Raw genomic sequence first — 16,541 nt, forward strand, 5'->3', positions numbered from 1 at the left:
GAGTACAACTGACTTGCCATGGGAACAATCCCATAGAAATGCAATGAGAGGACACAGGAATTGATGAGCGTTTCACTTTTAAGTTTCGCAAAAAGGGTACGTAACTTGGGGAGGTCACAGAAGACGAAGCTCATTAATGCATTTGAATGTTAATTCACAGAAGCGACAGTTCTTGAACGCTTCGAAGGATAATCCTCTGTTAAGTAAGTGATTTTTGTCTGGTAGAAATTGGCCAACTTTTAATTGGCAACTTTTGTTTATTAATTTATCAGTTGTAGCTATTGTTTTCGAATATGGAAAGAGTCCCAAAAGAGTTGACCATTAATTTCAAGATTTATTTAAAACATATAACAATAATTTTAAAGTAATTTCATGCCAATTTTAAATTAATTTTCTGTTTCTTTAAAATTTTGTTATAATGACTTTGAAGCTTTATTGGAAATGGATATCAATAATCATAAAACTGAATAATGTCATTATTCTGTGTTATTTTATTGTTAATTTAACGCGCATCAGAGACTTCTTTGTGTTTTATTCTTTCTTATTTTATTATATTTATTGTTTTATATTAGGAAAAGTAACCATGACAATCCTTCATCCATTTGAAGCTGTATCGGAACTTTTTGATTATTTTTTTTTCTTATTTTTTGATTATTTTAGTTACAGATTCCATCGTACCTGTACTTATTAGAAACAAATACTAATAATTTTTAAAAATTAATTAAATTTCTTCCATTTATTAGATTAAAAAAGTATTTAAATATTTAAATTTTTTAGTGTTAGAAAAATACCTCCATGACAAGGTTACATCGTTTTATGCCTTCATTGAAAATATCGGCCTCTTTTACAAAAAGTGACAAGCGAAAACCAAAACCTTCATACAAAAGAAGAATTTTTTTTTCCCCATTTTCAGCACTTTTTTTGTTTCGAAAAAAAAATGCAACGACCTTATTCGTACAAGAAAACTTTTGGCATGATCCCAGAATAGCAAAATCTATTATCAAATTAAGAACAGATAAACAAAAGTTAAATTAAGATAATTATTTGGCAAATATCAATAATATTTTGTTAAGTTAGGAAAATTTTCTGAATTTTTTTTCTTAAAACATGGTGAACAAATAAAAAGAATATAGGTTTTCCACAACTTCAATATGGCTAAGACTTAAAGAACATCCGATAGTAACTGTTCACATATTTCTGGAAATCTTAATATTTCGGGAAAAAAATGTCATAAAAGAGTGAAAATAGCTACACTAAAGCTATTTTTTAACTAATAAAAGCAGGCAAATCCATGTTTTTTTAGTTTTGTTTTTTACTTATGACAATTTTTGTATGTTAATAAAAATGAAATTTTGTAATTCATATTTCATTCACTTCCTGTTCAGATTTAGAGTTCTGAAATTTAAAATACTTTTGTATTATGGATGATAATACAGTCTTTCAAAAATATTTTCAAATCTTAATCACTAGTTAAAATAGTTGATTAATTAAATTTTGTTTTCATACAGTAGCGCCGTCTGATAGCGAAATGGAGAAAAACTAATTTCAATAACATTTATAGTAATGAATTTCAAATTAAAGACTTAAAAGCAAAAAATAATTACAATAAAAAATTTAATGTTTTAGCATTCTAAAAAAAATGAATTTTAAAATGTTTTTATTAAATTTCTTCTATTACTTATAACATAAACATAATATAGCTACAGATTTATATTCTTGATTGTTTGATTAGTTGTTTTGTTAGATAAGTATCCCGTTTTGAAGCAATGCGAAACCGAAAAATTCATCCAGGAATTAAAAAAAAAAAAAAAAAAAAAAAACATAAAAACCTCTACCTCTATTTTAGTATTAACTTGAAGAATATCTACTGCCTCACGAGCAGTGTAATTATAAAGTGCTTTAAAAACTCATAAATTAAAAAATATATGAAATAAATTGTAATATATAAATGACAAAAAATTTAATATTTATAATATATAATTTTATATATATTTATAATATATAAATTTTGTTGTATAAATGATATTTTTATGCCTTATACTGCTTTACATGGCTTCATATTGCATATGAAGAATTTAGAATGAATTAAAGATTGTTTTATTACAATTTATAGCCTGCTTAAATTCATTTGATTTTTCATAACTATTTAAACATTTAAAAAATTGAAAATTTTTATTTATCTACTAAAATTCTGCATGGATTTAAAAGTCTTTATCTTTTGTTTGGAGACAACATTTAATAAAATAATATATTATAGAATTTTCCAATTTTGATTAATATGCAAATAATCCCATCAAACATATGTCATGAATTATATTACCTTCCAATGGATTCAATAATTTGTAAGTTTAATTTATCTATACTCTAAAATCTCACACTGAAGAAAATTCATCTATTTGATTTCAAATATTACTGTCCAACCATTATTGTCGATTTTTATATAATCAGTTTTGTCCAGTTTATTTAATAGATTTTTTATTACATTGAATTGAGAATATTTTATTTAATTAAATAAATAAGAATAATGTTTTTAATATATAGTATTGCTCATTGTATTAATTTTTATTTAATTTGACTCTCCTATATCGATGCTCTGGAGCAGTATGATTATTAGTTTTAGAAAAATAAAATAAAATAATTCTTAAAATTACATAAAGCATTTACTGATAAGTTTAATGTTTTCAAATTCTTTCTATACAGTCTACAATAATATCTAATTTTCTTAATGTCATTCTACATTGCATTGATAAGAGCTATATTACGTTTATGACAGTAAAAATATTTTTAAAAGATCTACATAAAAAAATATCTACAGTGTTAACACTTGCGATATTTTATTAGGAATATAGATCCTAATCGAAAATAATCCCGAATGCATTAAATATTCATTTATTACAAACGGTGATAATTAAAATGTTATATTGTATTTCAATTAATTTGAAACCGTTATAAAGAATATGCATTCTTAAGAATATTTCAAACGATTTTTGAGAAGTATTTGAAATATACTTCAAGACAGCGAAATTATTATAAAAGAATTGCAATATTTAAAAGAAATAAAGGAATAAATTAATAGCTGATGTGATATGGTATGATGATGTTTAGGAGACGTGAAGTCTAGAAATATAATCGTGATTTTTGCCAGAAATGGGATGGGAAGTTGCAGTTCATTCACATATGAGGCAATTATGTAATGAATTCGCTCACATTTTGTGCTTTTATACCCCCCCCCTCAAAAAATACAATCAAATTAGTAAAAAGATTTTATTTTTAAAGATGTTTTATCTAAATGATATTTTATTGTATCAATCTTGTCCTAAAAAATTGCCACTTATTCACTTAAAACTTCAGGGACTCTTCCTTAATACTATTATTATATAATAATTAAAAATAAATTTAAAACTTATATCGATTACTTTTTTTTTAATTCTAAAGAAAGGTAAACGAAAATGTATTTATTTCTACCATTATTTTCCTAGTATTTTAGATTATTTGCGAAAAACGATTAGAGTCCTTATAAAACTTTCATTCAAGTATTCAAATAATTAAAATTTATTTCTTTTTATTTCTTTTGGTAACTAACTTGTTGCAATTGATTACTCATGAATTATTGAATTGATTGATTGATTTGAAAACCAAAACAACCGAATTATAAAAAAAAAATAGAAAGCTGACTCGATTTCTGGTATATTTAAAGAATTCACATTTCAGCATCATATTTCTGATATCTACTCAAAAAGAATTTTGCTATTAATATAGATATTAAAAGAATTTATTAGAATCATATCATATTAAAAGAATTTTGCTTTTAATATGCACCCAAACGTGTTAGACGTTCCGTATTATTTCCTTTGATTTCGCAATTTTTATGTGTGGGTATTTTTTTTTTTTTTTTTCATATATTTAGAAATAATAGAAAAAAAATTTCAATGTGATTAATTTGAGTTTGAATCTTTCTTAAAAACTGTCCATTAAAAACTGCAATTACTCTCATTAGCATTATATTGGTAAGGGAGCGATTTATTTATATTTGTTAAATGCACAGGTATAGAAATATGACCTAGTATGAGAAATAATATAATTAAATACAGAAGACTTATTCAACTTAGTTTGCCAAAATTCAGTAGTTTAACTTTTAAAATATATTACCTTTTTTTTTCAAAAAAAAAAACATACCGTCATTGATTTCATTCTGGAGATTAAATTTTCAAAAATTAAATTAATGGAATGCTTTTATTTCTGGCTACAAAGTCAGAAAAGAACATCTGAGAATTAAAAAAAAGAATGTATAAGTTTTACAACACCCCTTTAAACACTTAATTGCTTAATCTAGCATCAATTTTTAATTATCTTAATTATTGGAAATATAATTCAGATATCAAATCAACAGCATTTTAATGAAATCTTTTTTGTTTTTGTAGAAATAAAAATCATTTCCCAAGATGGTGAGAAGAACACAAAATTCTCGAGTATTTATCAGAATCGCAAATACACAAATTTAAGAAAAAATTTATTACCAAATTTAAATTTCATTATAAACTTGACTTACACTAAAAGGTATTACTAAATTGATAGTAATTTTGTGAGTAAATGTTGATACAAATCAAAATTAGTAACACTAGTAAAATTATTAAATAAATTAACAAGAACATGCATTGGCTTTTAGAAGAAAAAGAGAATTATGCTCACCTCTTAAAATTCGTAGCTAATGTAAATGATATTAGAATCTACGTAATTTTTCTATTAATAAAATTAAATTTTTAACACATTTATTTAAATTTAACTATTTCATGTTTGCAACAGAGAAATTTACAATCTATTTTACACTCATTTCTCTGTGGAGTGGAGCTTTGAAATCTCCTGCACATCTGTGTTCTTGATGACAACACAGTATTTAATATTATAGAACATAGTTATCAAGTCCGTTAAGATCCTGTTATAAACTATAATATTCGCAAAAGATCTTCAAGTTTTTATCCTCTAGGTATTTAGAAAAATAATTAAGGAAACGTTCCAAAAATGTATCTAAATCAGTATTATAATAATAAAAATAAAAAAGAAATTAACACTGATATCTACTACGCCCTCTTTCTCGGTCTTTCAACATCTATACTGAAAGTTTAGCCGAATTTTTGAGTTTCAAAACAATTCGATAACTTTCAAAAATGATACCTCAACCACCCTCCCTCATTAAATCTCATTCTTTAATGGCACCAGGTTTTGAACCCGTTACCCTCCTGTACTGAGCCGAAACACTACTATAAAGCCACCACGATTTCAAAAATTTTATAAATGTCCTGTTGAAATCACAATAGTATTTACATAAGATTACAGTAATATGCCGTTCCTAATTTTCCCTACACTTCAAATTTTCCTATTTTAAATTACAGCAAAAACGCAAAATTTGAATATAAAAATTAAGAGATAAAAAAGAAAACTTTGCTCTTTTTTTCCAAAAATTACCAAACGCTATATCAGAAACTAACCGAACTACTCTCACCTTTGTTGATACGGAATTCTCAGCCTATTTCAGTTTCCATAGTCTATCTCAGTCTATTTGATATGGAAATTGATAGTATGGATGTTAAAGAGTTATTTAATTCACTGAGAAAAAAGTTGACAATTGATGGACTAATGGGCGTAAGCAAATGGGCGCTTTGGAAACCGCCACCCCATATCTATTAGAAAATCTAGTGACAATTGGAAACTTGGCAAGAAGTCTGTACTCACTTGAAAAAAAGGATTACAAGTTATTGAAGTTATAGATTTTTATACGGAATATATTTAAGCTATAGAGCAGTGGTTCTTAACCTTTTTAAGCCGCGACCCAAATTTGAGAAATATATATAAAAAAATCTTCAATCCTACGATGATGATTTTTTTTTAACTTACAAATTTTTTATTTATTTTTTTAATAATAAAGATAAACAAAAGTACTTTTCGATCCAAGGAAAATTTAATTAATAATCAAGCGTTTTTAATAATTTTTATTGACCAAATTAAAATATATTTATAACTTTTTGAAAATAATTGACATTTTAATTTATTCCTAAATAAAAAAAGAAATATCAATACATATGTTAAGTCTTTTAAATTTTAAATGCAAGTCATACAGTTTTAATGAGAACCTGGTGCTTGAATACATTTTGAAAGATCTTCAAACCTCGGTTGAATGCTTGTCAAGGAGCACCTTATATCTATTTCAGGATTTAACTTGTTCCGGTAATTTTTTTGATTACACACAGAGCCGAAAACCCAGCCTCACACATATATGTTGTTGAAAAGGGCAATAATACTTTTAGGGCTTCTTTAACAATTATTGGCTTTTCGGTTTTTAATTTTAACCAGAAAGCACATAAAGATTCAGTGTTTTTGTAGAAATTGTATCGAAGTGCTTGGTCACTTTGTATTTCTATTAATTGTTCTTGAAATTGATTAATATTAACAAATTCATTTGATAATGGTATCTTTTGTAATTTCTTTGAACTTTAATCTCCGCACATGATACGCGCCATGTCAATGGCAGCAGGTTTTATAAGTTTTTCAACAATATTATGGGGTTTCTTTTGTCTTGCGATATGCCAAGCCACATGAAAAGAAGCAAATGTAGCTTGTTTGGCAGAATTTATAAAACCACTACTACTTGGTGCATCCAAACGCTGTCTTTTTAAATGGGCTTCTTTTCTTTCGAAAAAAGTACGATCTTTTCCCTCAAAGGAAAAATTTTTATGTTTTCATCAAAATGTCTTTTAAGTTTGTTCGGTTTCATCGATTCATTACTTAATTATGATAACTGATATTTTTTGATCTTGTTAATCACATTCATTTTCGATTGTTGATATTTATTCAAGTCATCATTTCTAAAATGTCTGAAATTTGGTGTATTACTAAATTTTTTGGTTCGACTCAGCGCGACCCAAGAAATATGCTTCGCGACCCAATTTTGGGTCGCGACCCATAGGTTAAGAACCGCTGCTATAGAGCAAGGAATAAAAAAGAAATATTAGCTTGTTTAAGAAAGTAATCGTAAAATGTCATCATACAGCTTTTATTTTATGATGCCATCGTTTCTTTTCAAATATATATATATATATATATATATATATATATATATATATATATATATATATATTCTTTTCTCTGCAAAAATACTTTTACAATACTACTGATACTTTTGAAAACAAACTGCATTCTATCTAACTTATTCTCTTATTTTTCCAGCTGCCCTTTTCAAAGTGCTGATACCAATTAATTAAAATTCGAATTTATTTATATACAAAATCAGACCCTGACTTTTATACTTTTATTCGGTTTTATTTGCCGTGTATTACTAACAAACTGCAACTAATCACTAGGTACTTGCTAGTTCAAATAAGAGTAGTATCTTAAAAGAAACCATGAGGTATGGTGTCCCCGAAACTTTCTCGCACTTTCTCCAATTAAGGTCTTATCCCCCCCCCCCTCTGCGTAAAATTATAGACTTTAGGTTAAGCTGCAAATACCTTTCATCGCATTATCAAATAATAGTTACGAAATATAAATATTTGGCGGGAATTTAACGCTCAGTGAATCTATCTTGTGAAAAGCCGGCGTCCTGGCATAGGGGTAGCGCGTCTTCGCCGTGATCTGGGCGTCCCGGTTTGGGCATGGTTGTTCTTCCGTTGTTCTATGTGTGAATGTGCTCTCCTGTAAAAAGGGGCTGTGCAAGCGAATGAGTGATGCGTGAGTAGCAAAGTCGCACTCTTGGCCCTAGTTGGCGCTACTAAAAAAAACAAGAGACACTCCTCCTCCAGCTTAAAATCGCTATCTTCGTAACAGCGGGCTTGTCCGTGGCAAGTGCCATAAGAAACAACAACATCTTGTGAAAATGTATTTTGTACGCCTTTTTGCTGACCGAATAAAAAAAATTGACACGGAACTACATTTATAGTAACAAGACGACATACCGAATGTCATTGATTTAAGTTATTGCATTTGCATGCATGAAAAAGAGCAGGCTGACGGACGGCCACTACGCTTTCACAGATTTAGATAAGAATTTATGTTTTAGATGTCAAATTATATGCTAGTTTCCAACTACTTAACTCTTTGAGATTTGCAGTTATCGAACTCACTTGTAATGGAACAGCCAAGCAGACAGACGCCTTTTAATGTATTTCATTCAAAATTTGTATAAAATTCTGCAAAGAATATCATTAATCTATATACCAAATTTCAACCGTCTAGCTCAAAGTGGTTTTGAGTTATCCTTTGAATTTCGGAGTAAATTTCGTTGTTTTCTCAGTCGTGTAGGCAATGAATAAAGCATAAATGGCAATTTACATCACCATCTTTTAATCGTACACATTTTTTACCTGCTTTTACCAGTATCGCATTATTATTACGCATGCTTCTTTGACAGCAGATGCGTTTTTAAAAGGTTGAAGTAGTACTATGACATCATAGATGTTAAACATCATATATATATATAAGGATAGAGACCAATAGAGAAGTCACGTGATTGCCTCAAACCGGTTTAAACTGGTTAATGACTTAAATTAATTAAGGCAAATAATGACTTAAAAAACAATAATGTTCTCACATGATAACTTGAAATTTGCGATAGTAGATTTCATTTTAATTTTTCTTCAGTTTTGTTATATTTGTTTTTTCCTATTTTTTTTCTTTCTTTTTTTATTTTCTTCGAACATTATAAGCTTTGAAAACGTTTTTAGAATATACTGCAAAACTAAATATCGCCTAAAAGCCGCAACAATGGCATATAAAAGAATAAAATTGGCTAAATAATAAATTTCTAATAAATTTTTATAGGGTTTTTTTCCGCTTTTTTATTCTAGTAATCAATGAAATTTCAAAAATTTAAATATAATTCTTAAAGATAAATGAAATCACAACTCCGTTAAAACGAATGAAATAAATCTGTTTCAAAATACTACTACATACTTACAGCGATAGTGAAGTTAAAGTGGTAAAAGGCCTAAGTTTCTAATTACTGTACAAAATACTTTTTCACACCTTTTGATGTGTCTATTCTATTCAAAGACCTATTTATAAGTGTAGTATTTATTTTTACTGGAATCATATATTTTTTTTAAGTTGCAACGATTGATGAAATGACAATAATATATTATTAGATCGGAAAAAAGATCAGAAACACATTTTCCTACCCAGATAAGAGTTAATGAGAATTAAGTAAGTTGCAGGTTAAACCCGCATCTTCTCCACTACATTTCATCATATCTGGAAAGTTCTCTCAGGAAATGCATCTAAAACTCCTAGCTGTTTAATACTAGCATGCTTCTTTCGAATTCTTTGCAAAGCAGTTTCCTTTACCATCCTTACACTAAGTACAGAAAAAAACGAATAATCATTGCATCGAATAGCCAGCTGTAATATTCAGCTGTAAAAAAATCAATATAAAACAGAGGAATGGCATTAGCATTCATTTTGATATTATACTAAACAGATAAATCAATCAGCGCAATAGAAGTAAAATAATTGGCAGAAAAACGTCATCGGAAGAAATAAATAATTGATAAATCATTATAAGAAAGATTGTTGAGCGTAGAATTAATCATATTTCCCGAAAAATTTAAGAACAAACAGTAAAATTTTATTCATTTACGATTTATCATAAAATATTGAATACTTATATGTGCGTATAAATTCGAAATTGATAAATTAGGAAATTTTAGTAAATATTTAAAACATGGATTGTAAATTTTTAAATATAAACTAAGTACTTCAATTTATTCTGATAATGCTATTTTTTATTAAACACATTTATGCACAATTCATTGATTATGAGTTCATCCTCGCTACATATTTTCAAGAATTTGTACTGTTTTAATGTTATTTTATCAGAGTTTTTGTTTTTTCAAATTAAATTTGCCTTAAAATAATGTGAATATTTTTATGAATAGTAGTTTTTAATTAACACCGTATTAATCACATTAAAAAAATAAAACAATTAATTTGCTTAAATGTAATTAGTATCTATCAGAATATATATAACCATAAACAGTCTTAAAAAAGTCACTTCTTGTTAAAAAAAAAAAAGTCAAAATACTTGAATATGGATAATTAAGACGACATCTATTCTATATTATTTCATAATATGTAAAATCATATGATTATAAAAACATAATTTTTACATTCATTAATATGATTATTTAGAAAAATTTGTTGTATTCCTTGTTTTGAATATTAAAATCATATTTTTGAAACTATCCGCTGCCTGAAAGAAATAATGAATAACTTTAGATTTCAGTTCTATCATGTGTTATAGTTGATTTCTGTTGTGCGATTATTTATCAATCATATCTAACAGCAGCATCTTATTCGACAGTTTCCTTTCAATAATTTTGAATCAAGTAAATTTTAGCTTTGAATCCAATAATTTCCATAACTTCCATTTTGACATAAAATACTTTGTTTCCCTTCAAGAATGGATATTGATATATATGTTTTACGAGAAATTTGAATCTTGGCTTATCTTAACACAAATATAATATAAAACATTAAGGATATAAAATGCTAAAATTCTATAAATTCTTCAATGATTAAATTCTAATTTCAATATGAAATTACATATTACTAATTAATGTCAAAATTCATTCATTCATATACCAAATAACACCAGAATTCTCTGTACTATTATTTGTTTTGAAAGCTCTTTTGGTTAAAGTAAACTACAGAAGATTTCAAAATAACTCTTAACAAACGATCAATTTTTTTCAATCCATGCATATTGTATTTTTTACTTATTTAAGAACTTTTCTGTTTCAGAAAACTTCTGAGCTTAAAGCTCCTTATATTCTTGACAGAAGATGTCTTCAGGTAAGATGCCAGAATATACCATGTTGACACCCCTTCCCTTGACACCTGATGTCATGCCGCATGATTTTGAGCAACTCGTCAACATGGGTTTCACCCTCCCCTGTGAATTAGTTCCTCACTACTCATTCGTTAACATGATGCCTCCACTCGGTCCCACAATGATCCTAGAAAGTGGCTCAAGTGGGGGTGGACCAGCGTCTGACCCTCCAGTTACCCCGAGGAACTTAACCAGTCCTGAAATGGATGAACACGAAGAAGACGATGACGATGATGATGATAGAGTTGGGATTTCTGGCTGTAGCAATCAAAGCCAAGGAGACGCGGAACATGACATGAATGACATGAAAGCAGATAAAGACCCTTTCGCACCGCAATGCAAAATACCTCTTCCGACGCCATTTTCACCTTACGAGTATTGGCTTGAACCATCTTTTATACGGAGAAGAAACGAAAGGGAGAGGCAAAGAGTAAGAAATGTCAACGATGGTTTTGAAAGGTTAAAAAGTCACATCCCTTTAAATGCAAAGGACAAAGACAAAAGACTTTCTAAAGTTGAGATCTTGAGAATGGCAATCAGGTATATTCGGAATTTACAAGATATGCTCAAGAATGATGGTATGGATGATAGCAAAGAAAATATGGTTTGCGTTCATTCTGAATCGGAGTAGTTGCTGCTGGGGTTTTTTTTATGTTTGTTTCGAATGAATTTCTATAAATTTGGAAATTATTTAATATTTTGTCACTTCATCTTATTTAATTTATGACTCTTACAGAGAATAGAAAATAAATATCACTGTCATATCTTTGATTTCAATTTTCTACGTATTTCGTTTTAAAAATTGATATTCACTTTTTTTTTTTCTTCTAAACAAAACTTTTAAGTTTGTGTTAATAGAAACTAAGCAAAATATAAGTAAAATTTATGCATTCTTTTTTAATTATTTGTTAAATTATAAGTTTTGAAGATTCATTTAATAAGTTTATATATTTAATGACAACTTTATAATGAAGATAACAATGAAAATTCATTTATGTCGAAGAACCCGTAATATTAGCGGATTTGCTATGTTTACTCGAAACTTTATGTAAGTCCTTGTTACATATATGTACATTTTTTTAACACAAATGTATTGTTTCATTTCGTTTTAGATTGCATCATTAGGTACTTATTATTTTACTATTATTTTAGATACAATAAAAAGCATCATATTTTCATTCATATGTCTAAAGATACACGTACAAAGGAACACAAATAAATATGTGTTTCATTTATAATATATAAATTACACCGCTTATTACAAAAAGATTTAAGCATCTTTATTTATTAAAAAGTAACCATTACACTAATACATTAAAAGCAATAAATATATTAAAGAGTTTCAAACAATACCAAAATCACTACTTATTAATATTTATTTTATAATTCAATTCTGTTTTGCTGTTTCTTTTTATTTATTCTGATGTTCTCTGAGCAAAATAGCGTTATAAATATGATACCATTCTTCAATTTCGTAACAAACAAACACACTAGAAAAATCAGTATAATAATCGGACAAAAAGTTTCATTAAATATTCGAAAATAGAAATATAAATTTTCTAACTATAATTTTTTTTTCAGTTCAATAATAATCATAAAATATATTTTTTGAATATTTATAAATTAAAAAATTTAAATGAAATAATCTCACTCTCAGTCGTCAGTAAGCTAGTTTTAGGTTATTATTATTTAGAATTTAAAATATATAAAATATTCCTTCACTGTTCTCAGAAACATGAATATAAATATTAATGTGTCTAGATTTTAAATGCTGTTACCACAAAATTATTGTTAAAATTTTGAAAATAATTTTATGAATAGATTGTTATAAAGCTGAACAAATTTGATTGCTTTACAAAACAAAAATTGACAAAGAAAAAGAGTAAATATGAACACAAATATTATTTTCCGTTTTGTGCTCTAAAATTGACGTCTATAAAGACAATATATGTGTTTTTCATTCAAAACTGATGCTTACTTGATTTCACCAAATACAATGAATTAAATGTAATGTTTTAATAATGAAATATAACGGAAAGCAATGAGAAAGAGAAAGACATCTTAGTTTTAAAACTTATCTTATTCAGTCAACCAATGAGTGTGGAATCGGAATAGTTTTAATTTGAAGTCAGAATAGGTGTTGTTGTTTCTTATGGCACGTGTCACTGACAAGCGCGCTGTTCGAAGACAGCCGATTTAAGTCTAAGGGGGAGCGCCTCTTGTTTTTATCGTAGAGCCAACTTGGGCCAAGAGTACGACCTGACTACTCACGCATCCCTCATTCGCTTGCACAGCCCCTTTTTACAGGAGGGCACATTCACACATCTCACAAATAGAACAGGAAGAACAACCATGCCCAAACCGGGACTCGAACCCGGGATGTCCAGATCACGGGGAAGACGCGCTAACCCTATGCCAGGACGCCGGCAGAATAGGTGTAATTTATCTCTATATAAATCTACAATACAGTGTACATATTTTTTAATTAATGGAATGTTTTTGAAAAATGAACTATATGTATATATATCGTTTTAATATTTTTAGAATTTTTTTATTAAATTGAAAATAACAAAAATTAATGTAGGTGATTACTAAGTAAAATGTATTAAATTCTTAGTAAATTTTGCAAAAAAAAAAAAATGCTCTTATTTAATGCCCATACAATTTTAATGAAAATAAATAAACAATGTAAAGTGCAGAGTGCTGAGGATATTTAGGGAAATATTATATTTTGCTACTAATTCTTCTTCAACTTGGTTCATCCGCACTGATCATATTAAGATGACAATAATTTATGTATAAAGGCTCGGAAACGAGAATTTTTTAGAAATTAACTTTTCTTAAAACAATCTAATTAATCTCCTCTTCTATTAATCATTTTACTTAAAGCACAAATAAAATAATTTACGCCATTTAATTTGAATTCAATAATTTTTTTTATGTCTGTAATCATGATTCGAAAATCAGGATTGTTCCGAAAATTTTAATCTGATGAAACGTTGAAAAATAATTTCACTCCAATTAAATTGGAATCATTAAAAGGATAATTTTCAATATTTTAAAGTACGTTTAAAAAATGTTTGAAAATATTTTTAAAATAAATTATCTAAAATACACAAAATTTTGATTCATTTTAAATTAATTGAAAATTGAGTGAAATTGTAATTGTTGATTTGGAGAATTTCAAAATCTCTCTGAAATGTATATTCTAATCCTTCAAAATATATTTATGCCATTTTTTTAGTTCAAGATCCAGAAGTCTGTCCAAAGGAACTCACCAATACATGCGCAAAGTCTCCTTTATTATTAATAAATTTTATGTAATAACAGATAATGAGTAGCACTTTGATTCCCATTTGAAATTTCTGCTCGCCTGTGTACACACACAAAAAAAAATAGATGAATACTTTCCAGACCTATAAAAACAAAAACAAAAAAAAAAACTTCCGTTTTCAGTTGCGCTGGCCTCCTAGAGACTCTTTCACAGAGGCACACTCCTGTAAGAGCAGCCCTTCAGAACTGTCACTCAGAACAAACTCCGTGCACAGATCACAAAAGGATAGAATTTTCCTCGGTTATCAATTATTCAGACTAGTCTTTGGTTTCCGATTGACACGCATTAAGAACCATTAAAAGTACTCAACTACTCTTTCAGTAAACGAGTGGTGTACTGTAGTACATAGTGTGAGATAATGAATAATAGAAATGCAGCTCTGCGATTGCTCTAAAAGGTATGGGCAAATAGCGAAAAAATTCCTTTCCTTGGACTGTAGATCAATAGTTTAAATGGCTTCATAGATGAATTTTCTTTCTTTTCTAAGCTTATTGTTTTGTCATCAAAATAATGATGCGTGCAATAAATGTATTGACAAGAAAGAATATCTGTAAGAGCGATGAAAAGAATTGGCTTTTTGTATTAAAAGGACTATAATAATTTCATTGTTTAAAAACTGTGAAAGTGCACATCATTGTCCTCATAATTTCCAAAAATAAATTGTTTGTTAGTATTTATTAAATTTATTTCGAATTCGTGCCCAGAACTGATTTTGATTTCATTCCCATGTATAAAACTGATAGAATTTTAAATTAAGAAAACTGGGACGGTATGTACGGTAAAAGAATCTAATTTTTCAATTTTAGCTCAAAAAATAGACATTTCATCAATTAAGAAAATGCATAATAAACAGAGATTTGAAAAAGTATCGATTAACCTTTAAAAATGGAATTAACGGATCTTTTGTGATAAAAAAAATATAGGAGATTTTTTTTTTTTTTTTTTTGCGTTGGGTTGCGTTTTTCTCAAAACAAACGTGTTTTGATTTTCAAATTTTGACACACGTTTAAAATTCTTTTAAATAGATTCATATGAAAAATATGCTATTATGTTTATAAACATCACGATTAAAACGATTTTTTTAAACTCTAAACATTAATATAAATTTAAAAATCTATTTTTAATTTAAAATATAGTTCAATTCTATGTTTTCAGACCTTTAGATTATATGACATTCAATATTTTTTAAATTTTTATTTCAAGTATATTAAAATTAAAATAAATTGACTCTTATTATTGAGCCTATATTCACACATTATAATATTACAAAAATGTTATGGAGAATTTTTTTTTCCCTTTCTTCTTTTGTGAGCATATCGGTTTGTGGTTATGAATTTGAAGATTATCATAATCTAACAAATTTTCGATTTGCTTTTCAAAAACAAAGATTTTATGAAACAAATAATGCTGTTTTTGTAATCAAAACAGATTATTTTTTCTATATATACTAAATTTCACATTAAATATAACATTTACTCGTTGATATATAGGATGTTTCTTGGATTCAAAATCCTTTCATGTAAATGTTTCTAACCTAAAAACTACTTTTGGTGTAATACATTAGAATATATAAAATTTTTCACCTTCTGAAACGTTTTAATATAATAATAGAATATTAATTGAATCAGAAGATTTTTTAAAAAAAACTACGTACCTAATTTTCTTCATGTGTTTTTTTTAATATTTATTTTATTAGTACTGCTCATTTTGTCCACAAATGTTGTAATATAAGAAAGTTTGTCTCCGTTTTTGCGAGGTAAACTTCACTTAAGCTTGGTTAAGTCACTACTTTAAAACAAATAAAAACAGTCAAAAAACGCATTAAAAAATTAAAAAATAGTTGTAGAGTGGTTAAAAGAGTAAAAAAAGACCGAAATTTTGTGGATTTCTAATTAACTGATGTGTGCGTAGTGCTTCATAAAGTTGAAAGCATTCTTTCTTCATGTCTTTTATAGTAAGTAAAATTTCAACCTGGTTGTTTCAACCGGGAAAATACAACCTTCATCTTAAGGACTCTAATTGAATTAACATTACGGAAAATGTCCTTCATATAAAATCTAATTTCAAATATTTTCAGTATCTATAATGCCGTAGTTTTTTTTAAAAAATTAATGGTAGTAGTAGTAAATCAAATAAATTAATTAAGCAATTCTGATATTGAAAAAAAGTACTGCTGTAATTTGTATTTTAAATATTTTTGTTAAACGTTTGGTGAAAATCACATGCATACTATACATCAAAATATTCAAAATCAACACATATAAAATAAATCTACACAGCCTTGTGGGAAATACTATTAAAACCGTTCTGCAGATATTCAAATAAATCCTA

At 27.4% G+C, this 16,541-nt stretch overlaps 1 protein-coding gene across 1 annotated transcript; it reads left to right on the forward strand.

The window, feature by feature from the left end:
* Positions 1-11,647, forward strand: LOC129963519 (uncharacterized). The gene is made up of 2 exons (XM_056077948.1): positions 1-203; positions 10,789-11,647. The coding sequence occupies exon 2, from the start codon at positions 10,830-10,832 to the stop codon at positions 11,505-11,507; it is 678 nt and encodes a 225-aa protein (XP_055933923.1). The 5' UTR covers positions 1-203; positions 10,789-10,829; the 3' UTR covers positions 11,508-11,647.
* The last annotated feature ends 4,894 nt before the right edge of the window (positions 11,648-16,541 follow it).

Source organism: Argiope bruennichi, chromosome 3 (genome assembly GCF_947563725.1).
Source record: "Argiope bruennichi chromosome 3, qqArgBrue1.1, whole genome shotgun sequence".
Classification (NCBI taxonomy): domain Eukaryota; kingdom Metazoa; phylum Arthropoda; class Arachnida; order Araneae; family Araneidae; genus Argiope; species Argiope bruennichi.